The sequence below is a fragment of the Melospiza melodia genome (assembly GCF_035770615.1).
Source record: "Melospiza melodia melodia isolate bMelMel2 chromosome 17 unlocalized genomic scaffold, bMelMel2.pri SUPER_17_unloc_1, whole genome shotgun sequence".
Taxonomy (NCBI): domain Eukaryota; kingdom Metazoa; phylum Chordata; class Aves; order Passeriformes; family Passerellidae; genus Melospiza; species Melospiza melodia.
This window is the reverse complement of record NW_026948502.1, coordinates 418,264-432,064: the sequence shown is the minus strand read 5'-3', so window position 1 is coordinate 432,064 and position 13,801 is coordinate 418,264. Positions and strand designations below refer to the sequence as shown.

General features: G+C 67.2%; 3 protein-coding genes across 4 annotated transcripts; 2 read left to right on the top strand and 1 right to left on the bottom strand.

Moving 5' to 3' along the window:
- Positions 1-333: 333 nt before the first annotated feature.
- S1PR2 (sphingosine-1-phosphate receptor 2) lies at positions 334-1,434 on the bottom strand. The gene has a single exon (XM_063181929.1). It carries the CDS (start codon positions 1,393-1,395, stop codon positions 334-336), a length of 1,062 nt encoding a protein of 353 aa, XP_063037999.1. The 5' UTR covers positions 1,396-1,434.
- Positions 1,435-5,300: 3,866 nt separating this feature from the next.
- Positions 5,301-8,399, top strand: MRPL4 (mitochondrial ribosomal protein L4). 2 transcript variants are annotated; one of them, XM_063181915.1, is made up of 9 exons: positions 5,301-5,360; positions 5,803-5,851; positions 6,138-6,309; positions 6,408-6,459; positions 6,787-6,904; positions 7,233-7,339; positions 7,415-7,524; positions 7,815-7,885; positions 7,982-8,399. In XM_063181915.1, exons 1-9 carry the CDS (start codon positions 5,301-5,303, stop codon positions 8,134-8,136), a joined length of 894 nt encoding a protein of 297 aa, XP_063037985.1. In that variant the 3' UTR covers positions 8,137-8,399. The 2 variants fall into 2 exon arrangements, with proteins under 2 accessions (XP_063037985.1, XP_063037986.1); XM_063181916.1 differs by lacking the exons at positions 5,301-5,360; positions 5,803-5,851 and adding an exon at positions 5,916-6,039.
- Positions 8,400-11,104: 2,705 nt separating this feature from the next.
- On the top strand, positions 11,105-13,704 carry LOC134432993 (intercellular adhesion molecule 5-like). The gene is made up of 5 exons (XM_063181870.1): positions 11,105-11,174; positions 12,179-12,454; positions 12,553-12,825; positions 12,943-13,185; positions 13,493-13,704. Exons 1-5 carry the CDS (start codon positions 11,120-11,122, stop codon positions 13,702-13,704), a joined length of 1,059 nt encoding a protein of 352 aa, XP_063037940.1. The 5' UTR covers positions 11,105-11,119.
- The last annotated feature ends 97 nt before the right edge of the window (positions 13,705-13,801 follow it).

Below are 13,801 nucleotides of genomic sequence, written 5' to 3'. Positions count from 1 at the left end.
CCATGAATTATCCACAGGGTGGCCTTGAGGCTGTGGGGTGTCCACAGGGTGTCCACAGGATGTCCATGGGGTGTCCATGGGATGTCCATTAAGCCATGGGGCGTCCATGGGGAGACCATGGGGTGTCCATGGGGTGTCCAAGGAGTGACCATGGGGTGTCCATGAAGTCATGGGGCGTCCCTGGGGAGTCCATGGGGTGTCCAAGGAGTGACCATGGGGTGACCACGGGGCAGCCATGGGGTGTCCATGTCGCACCCCCCGACCCCTCACTGCACTCCCCTACCCACAAACCCCCCCAATCCCCCCATGGTCACCTCCACCCCGCTCCCACCCTCACACAGACGTGGTGCACTCGCGGGTCAGCGGCGCCGTGGGCAGCTCAGTGGCCGGGCCGGCCGGAGCCCTGTCCAGCGAGCTGGACGTGCGCAGCGGGACCCCCGCCCGGCCGGGGGGCTGCCCGCGGCCCCGGGCGCGGCCGCAGCAGCAGAGCACGCGCAGGAACTCGCCGCGCATGTCCTTGCTGCGCAGCATGTAGATCACCGGGTTGGCCGCCGAGTTGAGCGTGGCGAAGGCGAAGAAATAATTGGCGCTGTAGAGCACGCGGCAGGCGCGCACGGGGCACGAGGCGTCCATCAGGAGGATGATGAAGGCGGGCAGCCAGCAGACGATGAAGGCGCCCAGCACGATGGTGACAGTCTTGAGCAGCGCCAGTGTCTGCGCCGAGGCGATCTCGGCGTGGCTGGAGCGCACGATGCAGTAGATGCGCGTGTAGAGCCCCACGATGGCCATGAGGATGAGCGTGAAGATGGTGGTGACGAAGAGCACGTAGCGCTTGGAGTAGAGCGGCAGCACGGTGGAGCAGTCGCCCAGGTCGCTGATGCAGTTCCAGCCCATGATGGGCAGGCTGCCGACGGCGCCGGCGATCACCCAGCAGGCGCCGATGAGCAGCACCATGCGGCAGCTCTTGTCGCTGCTGTACACCTTCACCTTGGTGATGGCCACGTGCCGCTCGATGGCGATGGCCAGCAGGCTGAACACCGAGGCCGCCAGCGTGGCGAAGGCCGTGCCCTCGCGCACGAACCACTGCACGGGCGTCAGGCTGAAGGTGGTGCTGCCCGACAGCAGCGTGTTGGCCATGAAGGCCGCGCCCGCCAGCAGGTCCGAGGCCGCCAGGTTGCCGATGAAGATGTACATGGCCAGGTGCAGGCGCTTGTTGCGGCAGATGGACACCAGCACCAGCAGGTTCTCCAGCACGATGAAGCAGCAGAGCACGACGATGAGCACGGAGCCCACCCAGCGCGAGGGCGCCGCGGCCTCGCCCCCGTCGCCCTTGGTGAAGTTGTAGTGCTCGCGGATCTTGTCGCGGTTCCAATATTCCTTGTAGATGCTCCCCATGGCGGTGGCGGGGGGCAGAGAGGAGGACGAGGCTCAGCGCCGCCGGGACATGGCTCCTGGGGACGGAAATGTCACCTCATTGTCACCAAGGACACCTCGGGGTCCCCCAAGGCTCAGTGCCTCCAGGACATGGCTCCTGGGGACAGAAATGTCACCTTTGTACCACCAAGGAAACCCTGGGGTGACCCAAGGCTAGGGACATGGCTCCTGAGGATGGCAGTGTCACCCCATTGTCACCTCTGTGCCACCAGGTACACCCTGGGGGGACAGCCGGTGTCACACCCCGTTTGTCACACCCAGGTGTCACCCAGGGCCAGAGGGGTGTCACTCACTGGGGTGGCAGGAGGTGACACCGGGTGGTGGCAGGAGGTGACAGACACTCCGGGGGGGAGGGACAGCGGGGATGTCACCGCCGGGTCCCCGTGTCCTCCCTCACCCCCGGTCCCCAGATTTCGGGACCCCCGGTTAGGGCTCCCCCCGCTCCCGCCCCCCCCGTTCCTCCCGTTGCGGGACTCCCGAGAGTTCGGACGGGACCGAGGGCCGGAGCGGGGGAAAGAGCCCCGGAGCCGTCCCGGTACCGGCGTCGGTCCCGTCCCGGTGCCCGCCCGTCCTGGTGCAGTCCCGGAGCCTCCCTGGTGCCGTTCTGGTACCGGAGCTCCCCCGGTGCCGTCCTGGAGCGGTCCCGGTACCAGAACTGCCCCGCTCCCGTCCCGGTGCCGTCCCGGAGCTCCTCCGGTCCCGTCCCCGTCCCGGAGCTGCCCCGGAGACTCCCCGGTCCCGTCCCGGAGCCGTCCCGGTCCCGTCCCGGTACCAGAAGTGCCCCGCTCCCGTCCCGGTGCCGTCCCGGAGCCCCCGTTCCCGTCCCGCCACCGCCCGGTGCCTCGCGCAGCCGCGCCCGGTGCCGGGACACCGCCCCAGGCTCCCGCCGCCCCCGGGACCCCCCCAGGACCGCTCCGGGCCACCCCCGGAGCCTCGTACCGGTGCCGGTGGGAGCCGCCGGTGCCGGTCGGAACCGGCAAGGAGCATCCGCCGCTTCCCCTTCCCCTCGGCCGCCCGCCCCCGGCTCGGAGCGGCCCGGGCGGAGCCAGCGGGGGGAACGGGCGGGGCCGGGGGCGGCGGGACCCCCGGGAATGGCAGACCGGGATCCCAAACCGGGAATGGCCCCAGGAACGGCCGCGGGATCCCAAGCCGGGATCTCAAACCGGGATCCCAAACCGGGATCTCAAACCGGGACCCCAAACTGGGAACTGTCCCGGAATCTCAAACCGGGATCCCAAACCGGGAACGGCCGCAGGAACGGCCCCGAGATCCCAAACCGGGACCCTAAACCGGGATCCCAAACTGGGAACGGCCCCAGGAACGGCACCGGGATCCCAAACCGGGATCTCAAACCGGGATCCCAAACCGGGATCTCAAACCGGGACCCCAAACTGGGAACTGCCCCCGGGATCCCGAGCCGGGAATTGGCCCGAGAATTACTTCGGGAATTGCCCCGGGACCCTGAACCGGGAATTGCCCCCGGGACCGGGACTGGGAATTGCCCCGGGATCCTGAGCTGGGATCCAGCACCGGCAATTGCCCCGGGATCCCGAACTGGGACCGGGACCGGGGTCCTACCCCGGGGAGTCGCGCCGGGATCCTGAGCCGGGGGTGCCGCCCCGGGATCATCCACCGGGATCATCCCCGAGATCCATCCCCTGGAATCCGCCCGGGATCCATCCCCGGACCCCCCGGGATCCCCCCGGGACCCCCGCCCCCTGAGGGGGAGGGGGCGGCGGGGGGGTCACCGGGGCCGCCTCGATCCCGAAATATCCCGGAGCAAATTGGATCAGCGCGGACAAAGCCGAGCTTAGAGCCGGGTTTAGCCGCGGGGGCGGCGCCCGCCGGGGCCGGGAGGGGCTCCCGAGACCCCCCCAGACCCCCCAGAGCCCCCCCAGAGACCCCCGAGACCGGACACGCGCGTGGGGGGACACGGGGACAGGGACCCCCGGCCGGGCGCTGTCACCGCCGGGATTTTGGGGACCTTCGGGGCTTTGGGGACCCCCCCACAGGGACAGGACCCCCCCCCCCGCCCCCCGCCAGCTGCGAGCCAGATGTTGGCGTGGCCGAAACAGCTGGGCAGGGACATTGAGGGGGGGGGGACAGCCGGGGGGACCCCCACCCGTGGGGGTGGAACTTAAACCCCCCCCCCCAACCATGGGGACCCCCCCACCCTTGGGGCCCCCCCCGAGACGCCCCCAAACCCCCCCAGACCCCTCCGCGCGCTTGGGGCCGCTCCGGGGGTCCCGTTCTGAGCCCCCCTCCCCAATTCGGGGGTCCCGGGGGGGTCCCGGGGGTGAGGGAATCCTCGGGGCGGGGGCACGGGGGTCTCGGAGGGGTTTGGGGGCTCTTACCGGTCCCGGGGCCGGTCCCGGCAGCGCTGAGCGCCCGTCCCGGGTCCAGCATGAGCGGGAGGGGGCCGCGGGGGCGGAGGGGGCGGGGCTGGGGCGGGACCACACCCTCGAGGGGCGGGGCCACTGTGTGACATCCCCCCCCATGGCTGGGACCCCCCAAGATTGGGGGGGGACCACAAAACCCAAAAAAAGAGAGCAAAAAAAAAACTTTAAAAAAAAAAACGCCCAAAAAACAGCAGCCCCCCCGCGTGTGTCCCCCCCATTTTGGGTGGGCGACACCCCCAAAATGCGGCGGGGGGGGACACACAAAAGCCCCATCCGTTCTTCTTCTTCTTTCCCCCCCTCCAGGAGGATTTTGGGCGTTTTTTCTCAATTTTGGGGATTTTTTGGGGGCTGGAAAAACTTCCCGGACTTTCCAGGGCTCGTCCCGGGAGGAATTCTGGGGTGGGGGGGAGGATGAATTATTGGGGGGGGCGGATTTGGGGGGTTGGGAAGGGCCCCTCCCCCCAAAAAAACCAGAAAAAATCCCCAAATTTTGAGCGCTGGGAGGGGCCGAGGGGCCGGAGAAGGGATTTAATGAATTTGGATTTAATTGGAACCAGGCGCGGGGTCGGGCTGGGTGGGCGGGATGAGCCCCCCCTTCCCCCCCCAATCCATACGGAATTCCCGCCCCCGGACCCCCGGGATCGGGCGGGGCTGTGGAAACATGGATTGGGGAAAAAAGGAGGAAAAAGAGGATTCCCGAATTGTCCGAACAATCCGGAAAAACGGATGGGGGAAGAAAAGGGGAAAAAAGAATTCCCGAATTGTCCCAACAATCCCGGCCCCGCGAATTCCGGGTGGGAATTTGGGAGAGACCCTGGGGGTGGGGTGGAGCCCCCCGAGGGGGAAATGGGAATGGAGAAATGGGAACTGCGAATGGGAACTGGGAACGGGAACGGGGAAATGGGAATGGGAAATGGGAACTAGGAACTGGGAATGGGAAATAGGGAATGGGGAATGGAGAATGGGAAATGGAGAATGGGAAATGGGGAATGGGAACGGGACCAGGCGGTGGGGATGGGATGGGGAACTGGGAAGGAGCAGGGACACTGGGAATTGGCACTGGGAAGGGACAGGGACACTGGGAATGGACCCTCGTAAGGGACAGGGACATTGGGGATGGACACTGGCACTGGGAAGGGACAGAGACACTGGGAACGGACACTCGTAAGGGACAGGGACACTGGGAATGGACACTGGCACCGGGAAATGGCACTGGACAGGACGGTGGCACCGGGCAGGGACGGTTGGACTGGGGGCGCTGTTGGGGGTCACTGGGGAGGGGTCACTGGGGGTGACACCGGGGCGGGGACACCAGGGGGACACCGTGGGGGGAAATTTGGGGTTGGGGACACAAAGGGGGGGGTCCCCCCTTTCCTCCCCGTTTTCCCGCCGTTCCGCCCCCGCCGGAAGTGGCGCCGCGCGCGCAGTGACGTCACCGCGCCCGTCCCCGCCCCTCGCCTTCCCGCCATGATCCGCGCGGGGGCGGCCGCCCTGAAGGCCTGGAGCCGGGGCCGGGGCTGGGCCGCGGTGAGAACGGCACCGGGAGCGGGGCCGGGAGCGGGGCCGGGCCGGGGGGAGAACGGGCGGGGAGCGACACCGGGAGCGGCCCCGGTACCGGGATGGGAACGGGGAGAACCGGGCGGGGGCGGGGCCAGAGCCCTGGGGGCGGTCCGTGGGCAGGGCCAGGGCCGAGAGGGTGTTGAAATGGGCGGGGCCAGGACAATAAGGGCGGTGAAATGGGCGGGGTCGTGGCTGAGGGGCTGGGTTGGGGCGGTACCAAGTGGGAGCTCGGCCCGGGGGGGTTCGGAGGTCCGGGCCGGGCCCAGGAGCGGGGCTGGGGGGCGGGCGGGGGTCGTGTCCCCCCTCCCCTCAGCCCACGGTTGGTCCCGCCCCCCTGGGGACACCCTGGGGACATTGGGGACACCCTGGGGACACCCTGGGCGTTGTCCCCAATGTTGCTGTCCCGCAGCTCTCGACGGCGCCCCCGGCCCCGCCCGCGGTCCCCGAGCCCCGCAAGGGTGAGTGCGGGGTTGGGGACACCTTGGGGACATCGGGGACATCCTGGGGACAGTGCCAGGGGCTGGGGACAGCCAGGACCATCATGGGGACATCATGGACAGGGCCACCACGGGGTTGGGGACACCTGAATCACCCTGGGGACATCAGAGCTGGCTGCCCGTGCTTTGGGGGGTGCCAGGAGCCGCCTGTGAGGGTCCCCATTGTCCCCAGAGAAGCCCCCAGTGCTGCGAAGCTGCACTGTCCCCACGCTGTCCCCAGTGTCCCCACGTGTCCCCTTGTCCCCAGCACTGTCCCCAGAGGAGCCCCCGGTGGCGTCCCCGGTGCTGAGGAGCTGCAGTGTCCCCGTGCCGTCCCCGCTGTCCCCCGTGCAGGCCTGGGTGGGGTCCCTGCGCCATCCCCAGGACACGCTGCGGGGCCTGGCTGACCTGCACCCCGACGTCTTCGCCGTCACCCCCAGGTGGGGACACCCCGGGGGCTCTGGGGACACGCTGGGGACACCCCCGGGTGGGGCTCTGGGTCAGTGTCCCCCTTCTGTGTCTCCCTCTGTGTCCCCAGGCTGGACATCCTGCACACGGTGGCCACGTGGCAGAAGAACTTCAGGAGGATTGTGAGTGTGGGGAGGGGGTTTGGGGGGAAAAAGAGGGATTTGGGGTGGAAAAAGGGACTTGGGGGCAGAAAATGTTTGTGTCCTCTGTCTGTCCGTCTGTCTGTCCCAGAGCTATGCCCGCATGCGCACTCAGGCCGAGGTGTGGGGCAGGGGGACCATGGGGAGCTCAGGGGGCTTAGGGGTGACTCTGTCTGTCTGTCCGTCTGTCTGTCCCAGAGCTATGCCCGTGTGCGCACCCGGGCCGAGGTGCGGGGCAGGGGCTGTGTGGGGGTCTCAGGGGGTTCAGGGGTGACACTGTCCGTCTGTCTGTCCCTCTGTCTGTCCCAGAGCTATGCCCGTGTGCGCACCCGGGCCGAGGTGCGGGGCGGCGGCCGCAAGCCCTGGCGGCAGAAAGGCTCTGGGCGCGCCCGGCACGGCTCCGTGCGGTCCCCGCTGTGGAGGGGAGGTGAGTGACACCCAAAACCCAGGGATGGGGACACACAGGGGGCTGGGAATGGGGACACGGGTCTGGGGACAGCCTGGGGACATCATGGGGACAAGGACATGGGGGCCGGGGATGTCCTGGGGATGTCTGGGACTGCCCTGAGGACATTGGGGACCACCCCGTGGCACTCTGGGGATATCCTGGACTGCCCTGGGGACCCCAGACCTGGCTGTCCCTGGTTTGGGGTCTCTGGGGACACCCTGGGGACCCCAGGCCTGGCTGCCCCCCTCGGCCCGGCCCATGGGTGGTGTCCCCTGCCTGGGGATGTCACCGTGTCCCCTCCTGGCAGGTGGCATCGCCCACGGCCCGCGGGGCCCCACCAGCTACTTCTACATGGTGCCCATGAGGGTGCGGGTGCTGGGGCTGAAGGTGGCCCTGAGCGTGAAGCTGATGCAGGTACGGGGGTGGCCTGGGGGGGCGGGGGACACCCGGGGCTGGGGACAGGGTGACAACGGCCCTGGTGTCCCCCAGGACGAGCTGCACGTGGTGGAGAGCCTGGAGCTGCCCAGCAGTGACCCCCAGGAGCTGCTGGAGCTGGCACGGGCACGGCGCTGGGGACACTCCGTGCTGCTGGTGGACACGTGAGAGAGGGACACTGGGGACCGTGGGGACATTGGGGACACTGGGACAGGGCTGGGGACACAGAGGGTACTGGGGACAGGGCTGGGGACACTGGGGACAGGGCTGGAGCTGGCATGGGCACGGCGATGGGGACACTCCATGTGGTGGACACGTGAGAGAGAGGGACACTGGGACAATGGGGACATTGGGGACACTGGGACAGGGCTGGGGACAGGGCTGGGGACAGTGGGGATGGCATGTCCATGGATCTGGGGACACCACGGGGACGCCCCATCCCTTTTTCCCCCAGCAATGAATTCCCAGAGAACATCAGCGCCGCGGCCGAGGGGCTCAAATCCATCACCCTCATCCCCGCCCTGGGTGAGCCCCAATCCCCTCGCTCTGACCCCTCCCCAGAGGCACTCTGGGGACCCCGCTGACGTCCCCAACGTGTCCCCACCTGTCCCCACCACGCAGGGCTCAACGTGCACAGCCTGCTCAAGCACCAGACGCTGGTGCTGACCCTGGACGCCGTCGCCTTCCTGGAGCAGCGGCTGCTGTGGCACGACTCGCGCTACTCGCCCCTGGTGCCCTTCTCCCTGCCCCACCGGGACCTGCCCGCGGCCGCCTGAGACCCCTCCCCGTGGGATTTGCCCCTCTCGGGTGGGATTTGTCCCCGCCATGGGGCAGATCCCGTCAGGAAAGGATTTGGGGACACCGCGGCACAACGAGGTTTTGTCCCCTCTCCCTGTCCTGGAGGATTTCCTGGAGCCCCCCCGGGTGGGATTTGCCCCCCCCCGATGGGATTTGCTCCCCCAGACCGGATCCAGCCCCCCCATTCAGGAATTCGGGGCTGTCGGGCGCTGCTATGGCCATTAAAGGGATTTTTTTTCCATTGTTGTTGTTTTTATTTTGGGTGCAATCAGGGGGTTCCCACCTCCTTTTGGGGCTCCCCCCGTGTCCCAACCCCTCTGGGATCCCCCCCCAAATATTCCAGCTCCTTCATCCCAGCTCCCTCCTCAATATCCAAACCCTTTTTGGAGCCCAAACCCTTTTCCAGTCCCTGCTCCTCACCGCGGGTTTTCCCCACGGATTCTGTCCTTTTGGGTGGAATTTTGGGAATTTCGGGGCCGTGGTGGCGGAGGGATTTTTGTGGGTGTGTCTCACCCCCCCACAAATGTCCCCAAGTGTCCCCATCCCCTCCCAGACCTCGGGAAGGTGGGAGCCGGAAAAGGAGGAAATTCAGGAAGAATAAATTCTGGCCTCACCCAATTCCTGTGAAATTTGGGGCAGGGGGGAAACCTGGGAATGCCTGCACTGGGGGGGGGGGGGGGGTGTTGAGGTTTTTGGGGAAATTTTGGGGGTCCCGAGGGGAATTTTGGGAATCCCAGTGGCCCCCTGGGGTCCCGGGAGTGCTGGAGAGGGCTTTTGGGGCAAAATCCCAGGAAAAAAATCGGGAAATCAGGAATTTTGAGGGGGCCGGGGACCCAACTGGGGGGGAACTGGGACACAACTGGGAGGAACTGGGACCTTCCTGGGTGCCCGCGTATCCCAGGGAACCGCTGGAATTCCGCAACTCCCTCCTCCTCCTCCTCCTGGGTTTTTTTCGGGGGCCTCCCGGCCCTGCCCATCCCGATCCCGGTGATTTTGGGGGGTTTTCCCAGTTTTTTCCGGTTTTTTTCCGGTTTTTCGCGGTTTTCCAGGTGAGGTTCCAATTCCGGGAATCGCTCCCGGCTCTGGGGCAGCTCCGGAGCCGTTTCCTGACCCGCCCGGGAGGCGACCGGAGGGGACAGGAGGCGACAGGGACACGGAGAGGCCGCAAATGGGGCTGGGGGGGGACAGGGGGACACCCCAGGGGGGGTCAGGAAGAGGCCGGGGGGGACAGGGGCCCCCGGCGGAAGGCGACAATGGCAGGAGGGGACGCTGGCACCGGGCCACGTCCTGCGGGGGGCGATGGTGGGGGTGGCAGGGTGGCACGTCCTGTCGACGCGAGGGAGCTGGCAGCGCCTTGGCGTCCCCTCTGTCCCCGCCCCTGCTGCCCCTGACCCGCGCGTTCCTGTTGTCCCTGTCCCTCCCCGGTGTCCCTGCCACCCCTGCTGTCCCTGCTCTGCCCTGTGTCTCCCCTGACCCCATTCCCCCAGGTCCTTGGAATTCCATCCCAGCGTCCCTGTCCTGTCCCCCATCCCCGTTCCCAATGTCCCTGTCCCCAGTGTCACTGTGCCTCCCGTGGCCTCCGAACCCCGGCCCTGGCAGGAGGCTCCGGCATTCCCGAAATTCCAGGGACAAGGACAATCCAGGGCATGGCGGTGGCACGGCCGCGGGGAGGGAACTGTCCCCTGCACGGGGGGGATGTGACACCCCCGGGCTGCAGAAGTGAAACCCCGCGGCTGGGACAAGTGTCACCGGCCTGTCCCCTCCTGCAGCTGGGCTGGTGGCCTGGAGGTGACAGGAGGGAGGGTGGCAGGGCTGGGTGCCACCACCGGGCACTGGGGACACCGTGGGACACCATGGGGACATCAGGGATGGGGTGTCCTGGGCCTGGAACCACCCTGGGGAAACCCTGGGGACGTCAGGGATGTTCCCACGGTTCCAGGGGTGACACAGAAATCCCCTGATGTCAAAAAGCGACAGAATAGAGGAAGTCGCAGCCCCGGTGACACCAGCACCCAATGGTGGCCTCGGGAGCCACCCCCGTGGGTGACATGCAGGTGACAGGCGGGTGACAGCCCCGTCACGAGCTGGGGGTGACGCATCAGGGGGCTCAAAACTGAGACCCCCCCGCCGGTTTGGGGGCACAGGGTGACAAGGAGGGGACAAGGGGGACGGGGCAGGAGGGGCAAGAGGGAAAGAGGGGCAGGAAAATTGTCCCATCCTGAGAGAGGGGACAGGGAAATTGTCCCATCCTAGGACAGGGAAATTGTCCCATCCCGGGACAGGGGGACAGGAATTGCCCCGGGGGGGGCAGCAGAGGCCGAAGCCCTCCCCGGGCAGCCCCTCGAGCCCCGGCGCGTCCCACGCAGCCCCGGAAATCCCCGGGGGCGGGCCGGGGATAAAAGCGGCGAGCGGGACGGGCGGACAGACAGACGGAGAAAGCGCGGGACGGACACGGGGACGGCGGTGCGCACCCAGAGCTCACCCGGAAACCCCGACCCGGCCGGGCCCGGAACGGCCCCAAAGGATCCATCCCGGAGAGCCCGAACCGAACCTTCCCGGGGAACCCGAACCGAACCTTCCCGGGGAACCCGAACCGAACCTTCCCGGAGAGCCCGAACCGAATCTTCCCGGGAAACCCGAACCGAACCTTCCCGGAGAGCCCGAACCGAAACTTCCCGGGGAACCCGAACCGAACTTTCCCGGGGAATCCGAACCGAACCTTCCCAGTTCTCCCGGAGAGCCCGAACCGAAACTTCTCGGGGAACCCGAATTGAACCTTCCCGGTGCTCCCGGGGAACCCGAACCGACCCAACCGTAGAACCCGAACCGAAACTTCCGGAGGTCCGGACCGGCGCCGGTTCCAACCCAGAGACCCTGAACCCGCCGCCCCCCACCGGCCCCCCGGTGCTCCCGGCGCATCCCGGCGCTCCCGCGGCACCGGGAGCCGCTGACCCCGCCGGCATGGTGGCCCCGGCGCTGCTGGCGCTGGCCCTGGGCGCCCTGGGTGTCGTGGCAGGTGAGGGGACACGGCGGGTGGCACCGGGCGGGCGGGGGGTGCCGGGGACCGGGCGTGCGGTTCCCGCCTGTCGCCGGTGTCGCCGTTTGTCGCCGGTGTCGCCGCGCCCGCGCTGCCGGTGGCGCAGTTGTCGCAGCCCCGCCGCGCGCGGTCGTTGCCCCCCGCCTCGGGATGGAGCGGGGAATTTTGTTAAATTCTTGCGAAATTCATAAAAGCCACCGGGATTTTTCTTCCCCCGTCCCTCCCGCCCTCCCTTCCTGAGCCCATTCCGGGAAAAGGAGGGACGGTTCTGCTCAGGGGCACCGGAAAATCGCGGCCCCCGCCGGGGAATCCCCCGGGCCTCGGGCGGGGACTCAGCCCGGGGGGCTCCCGAGGGTCCGCGGGGGCTTCCTCCGCAATTTCGGGGGGCTTCCTCCGCAATTTTTGGGGCCTTCTTCCGCATTTTGGGGGCTTCCTCTGCATTTTTGGGGGTTTCTTCCACATATTTGGGGGCTTCCTCTGCATTTTTGGGGGCTTCTTCCGCACTTTTGGGGGTTTCCTCTGCACTTCAGGGGTTTTTTCTCTGCCTCCTCTGCACTTTGGAGGCTTCTCAGCCACCCTAGGCGGTTTCCTCTGCTTCCTGGGGGAGCTTCACCCGAATTCTGGGGGCTTCCTCAGCAGCCCGGTGACGTCGGCTGGGGATGTTTTGCTGGGAAAACACCGAAATTCAGGGATGAGGATGAGCCTGGGCGTTTTCCCCACCCCCAGACGTCTCCACGAATTGGGAATCCCTGGCTGGGGAAGCTCCCTGAGGTGCACAAAGGACCCCCAACCCCTTCCAGGACACCCCAGATTTCGGGATTCCTTCTCCAGGAGGAGCCCAGGGATGGCTGGATCCGATTTTGGGATTTTTGGCCCCAGTGTTTGAAGTGTGTGGAATTTGGAGGCAGGGCTGGGGGCTTTCTTGCTGTTTTCCCCGTTTTCCCCCATTTTCCCCCCATGGCTCACCCCAGTGTCCCGTCCAGTTCCAGTGCCCCCCGAGGGTCCCCTCGTGTCCCTGTCAGCCTCAGACGCGGTGGTGAGGATGCCGTTCAAGGTCACCTGCAGCATCAGCCGCGCCGTCCCCGCCACCAACGTCACCATCACCGCCAACAACCGCAGCTGGCCGGTGACACTGAGCCAGGACGGCCACCAGGCCACCGCCGAGGTCACCGTCACCGAGAGGAGCAGCGTCCAGCTGGGCTGCACCATCCACGCGGGCAGCAGGAAGCTCCAGACCAACACCACCATCCAGGTCTTCTGTGAGTGACCACGGTGACACCACGGTGCCACCAAGCATTGTGAGAGAAATTCCCTGATTGCTGTTACCGTTCCATGGTAACGATGCTGTCACCCATAGATGTCCCCGTGCCGCTGCTGAATGTCACCAACACCGCCAAGGCTGGCACTGAGCTGAGGGGACAATGCTCGCTGCCACCTGGAGCCGTCAGTGACATCCAGGTGAAGGTGGCGGCCACCGGCCACGGTGTCCTGGTGGATTTTAAAAAGCCCCCGGTGACCTTCAGCCTGCCGGTGCGAGAGGAGGATGCAGGGGGGCGGCTGGTGGTGACCTGTGAGGCCAAGATGCACCCGGACCCGTTGAGGACCAAATCCCAACAGATCCACGTGCTGGGTGAGAGCGCGGCCACTGTGTTCCCGGCCCCTGGGCCACATTTTCCTTGTCCCCATCCCTCCTCTTCCTGGTCCCCATCCCGGCTCTTCCTGATCCCCAGCCCGCCTTTTCCCGCAGTCAAACCTCGGCTGGACATGGGGCTCTGCCCCCCGCAGCAGAACTGGACGGAGGGGCAGGACGGGATCCTGAACTGCAGCGCCAAGGGCACACCTGAGCCGCAGGTGAGCTGTTCCAAGGATGGGAATATCCTCACCCCTGGAATATCCCATCCCATCAACCGCGCCCACGCCGGGACCTACCTGTGCCGGGCCACCAACGATCTGGGGACGGCCGAGCGCAACGTCACCGTCTGGGTGCAGTGTGAGTCAGGGGGCCTGGGGCTCCGGGGGGTCTTTGGGTTTTTTGGGCTTCTGGGGCCTTTGGGGTTTTTGGGTTCCTGGTGGTTCTGGGGGTTCTTTGGGATATTGGGGGTCCTGGGTGGTCTTGGGGGTCTTTGGGGTTCTGGAGAACTTGGAGGTGTTTGGGGTTTTGGAGGTTTTGCGGGTTCTGGGGGCCATGGGTGTCTCAGGCCCTGGAGATCTTGGAGGCCTTTGGGGTTTTTGGGCTCCTGGTGGTCCCGGGGTGCAGCAGCCCCCTCCCCACTGACCCTGGCCCCATTTCCCCCCAGATGACGCCTCGGTCCCGCTGCTCCCGGTGCTCCTGGGGACGCTGCTGCCGCTGGTCGTCGTCATCCTGAGCCTGGTCGCGGGCTACCTCCTCTACGGCCAGGGCAAGAAGGGCGAGTACCGGCTCTGGAAGCGGCACCGGCGGCCGGACGCGCAGCCCCTGCGGCCCCTGGGCGACTCCGCGGCCGCTCCCAACGGATCCGCGGCCCCGTAGGCGGGGAGAGCCCGTGGAGGGGCCGGGAGCCCCTGCCCGTCCCTCCGCCGCGGCCACCGAGGGGACGGCGACAGCGGGGACCGGCCAGGGCCAGCGC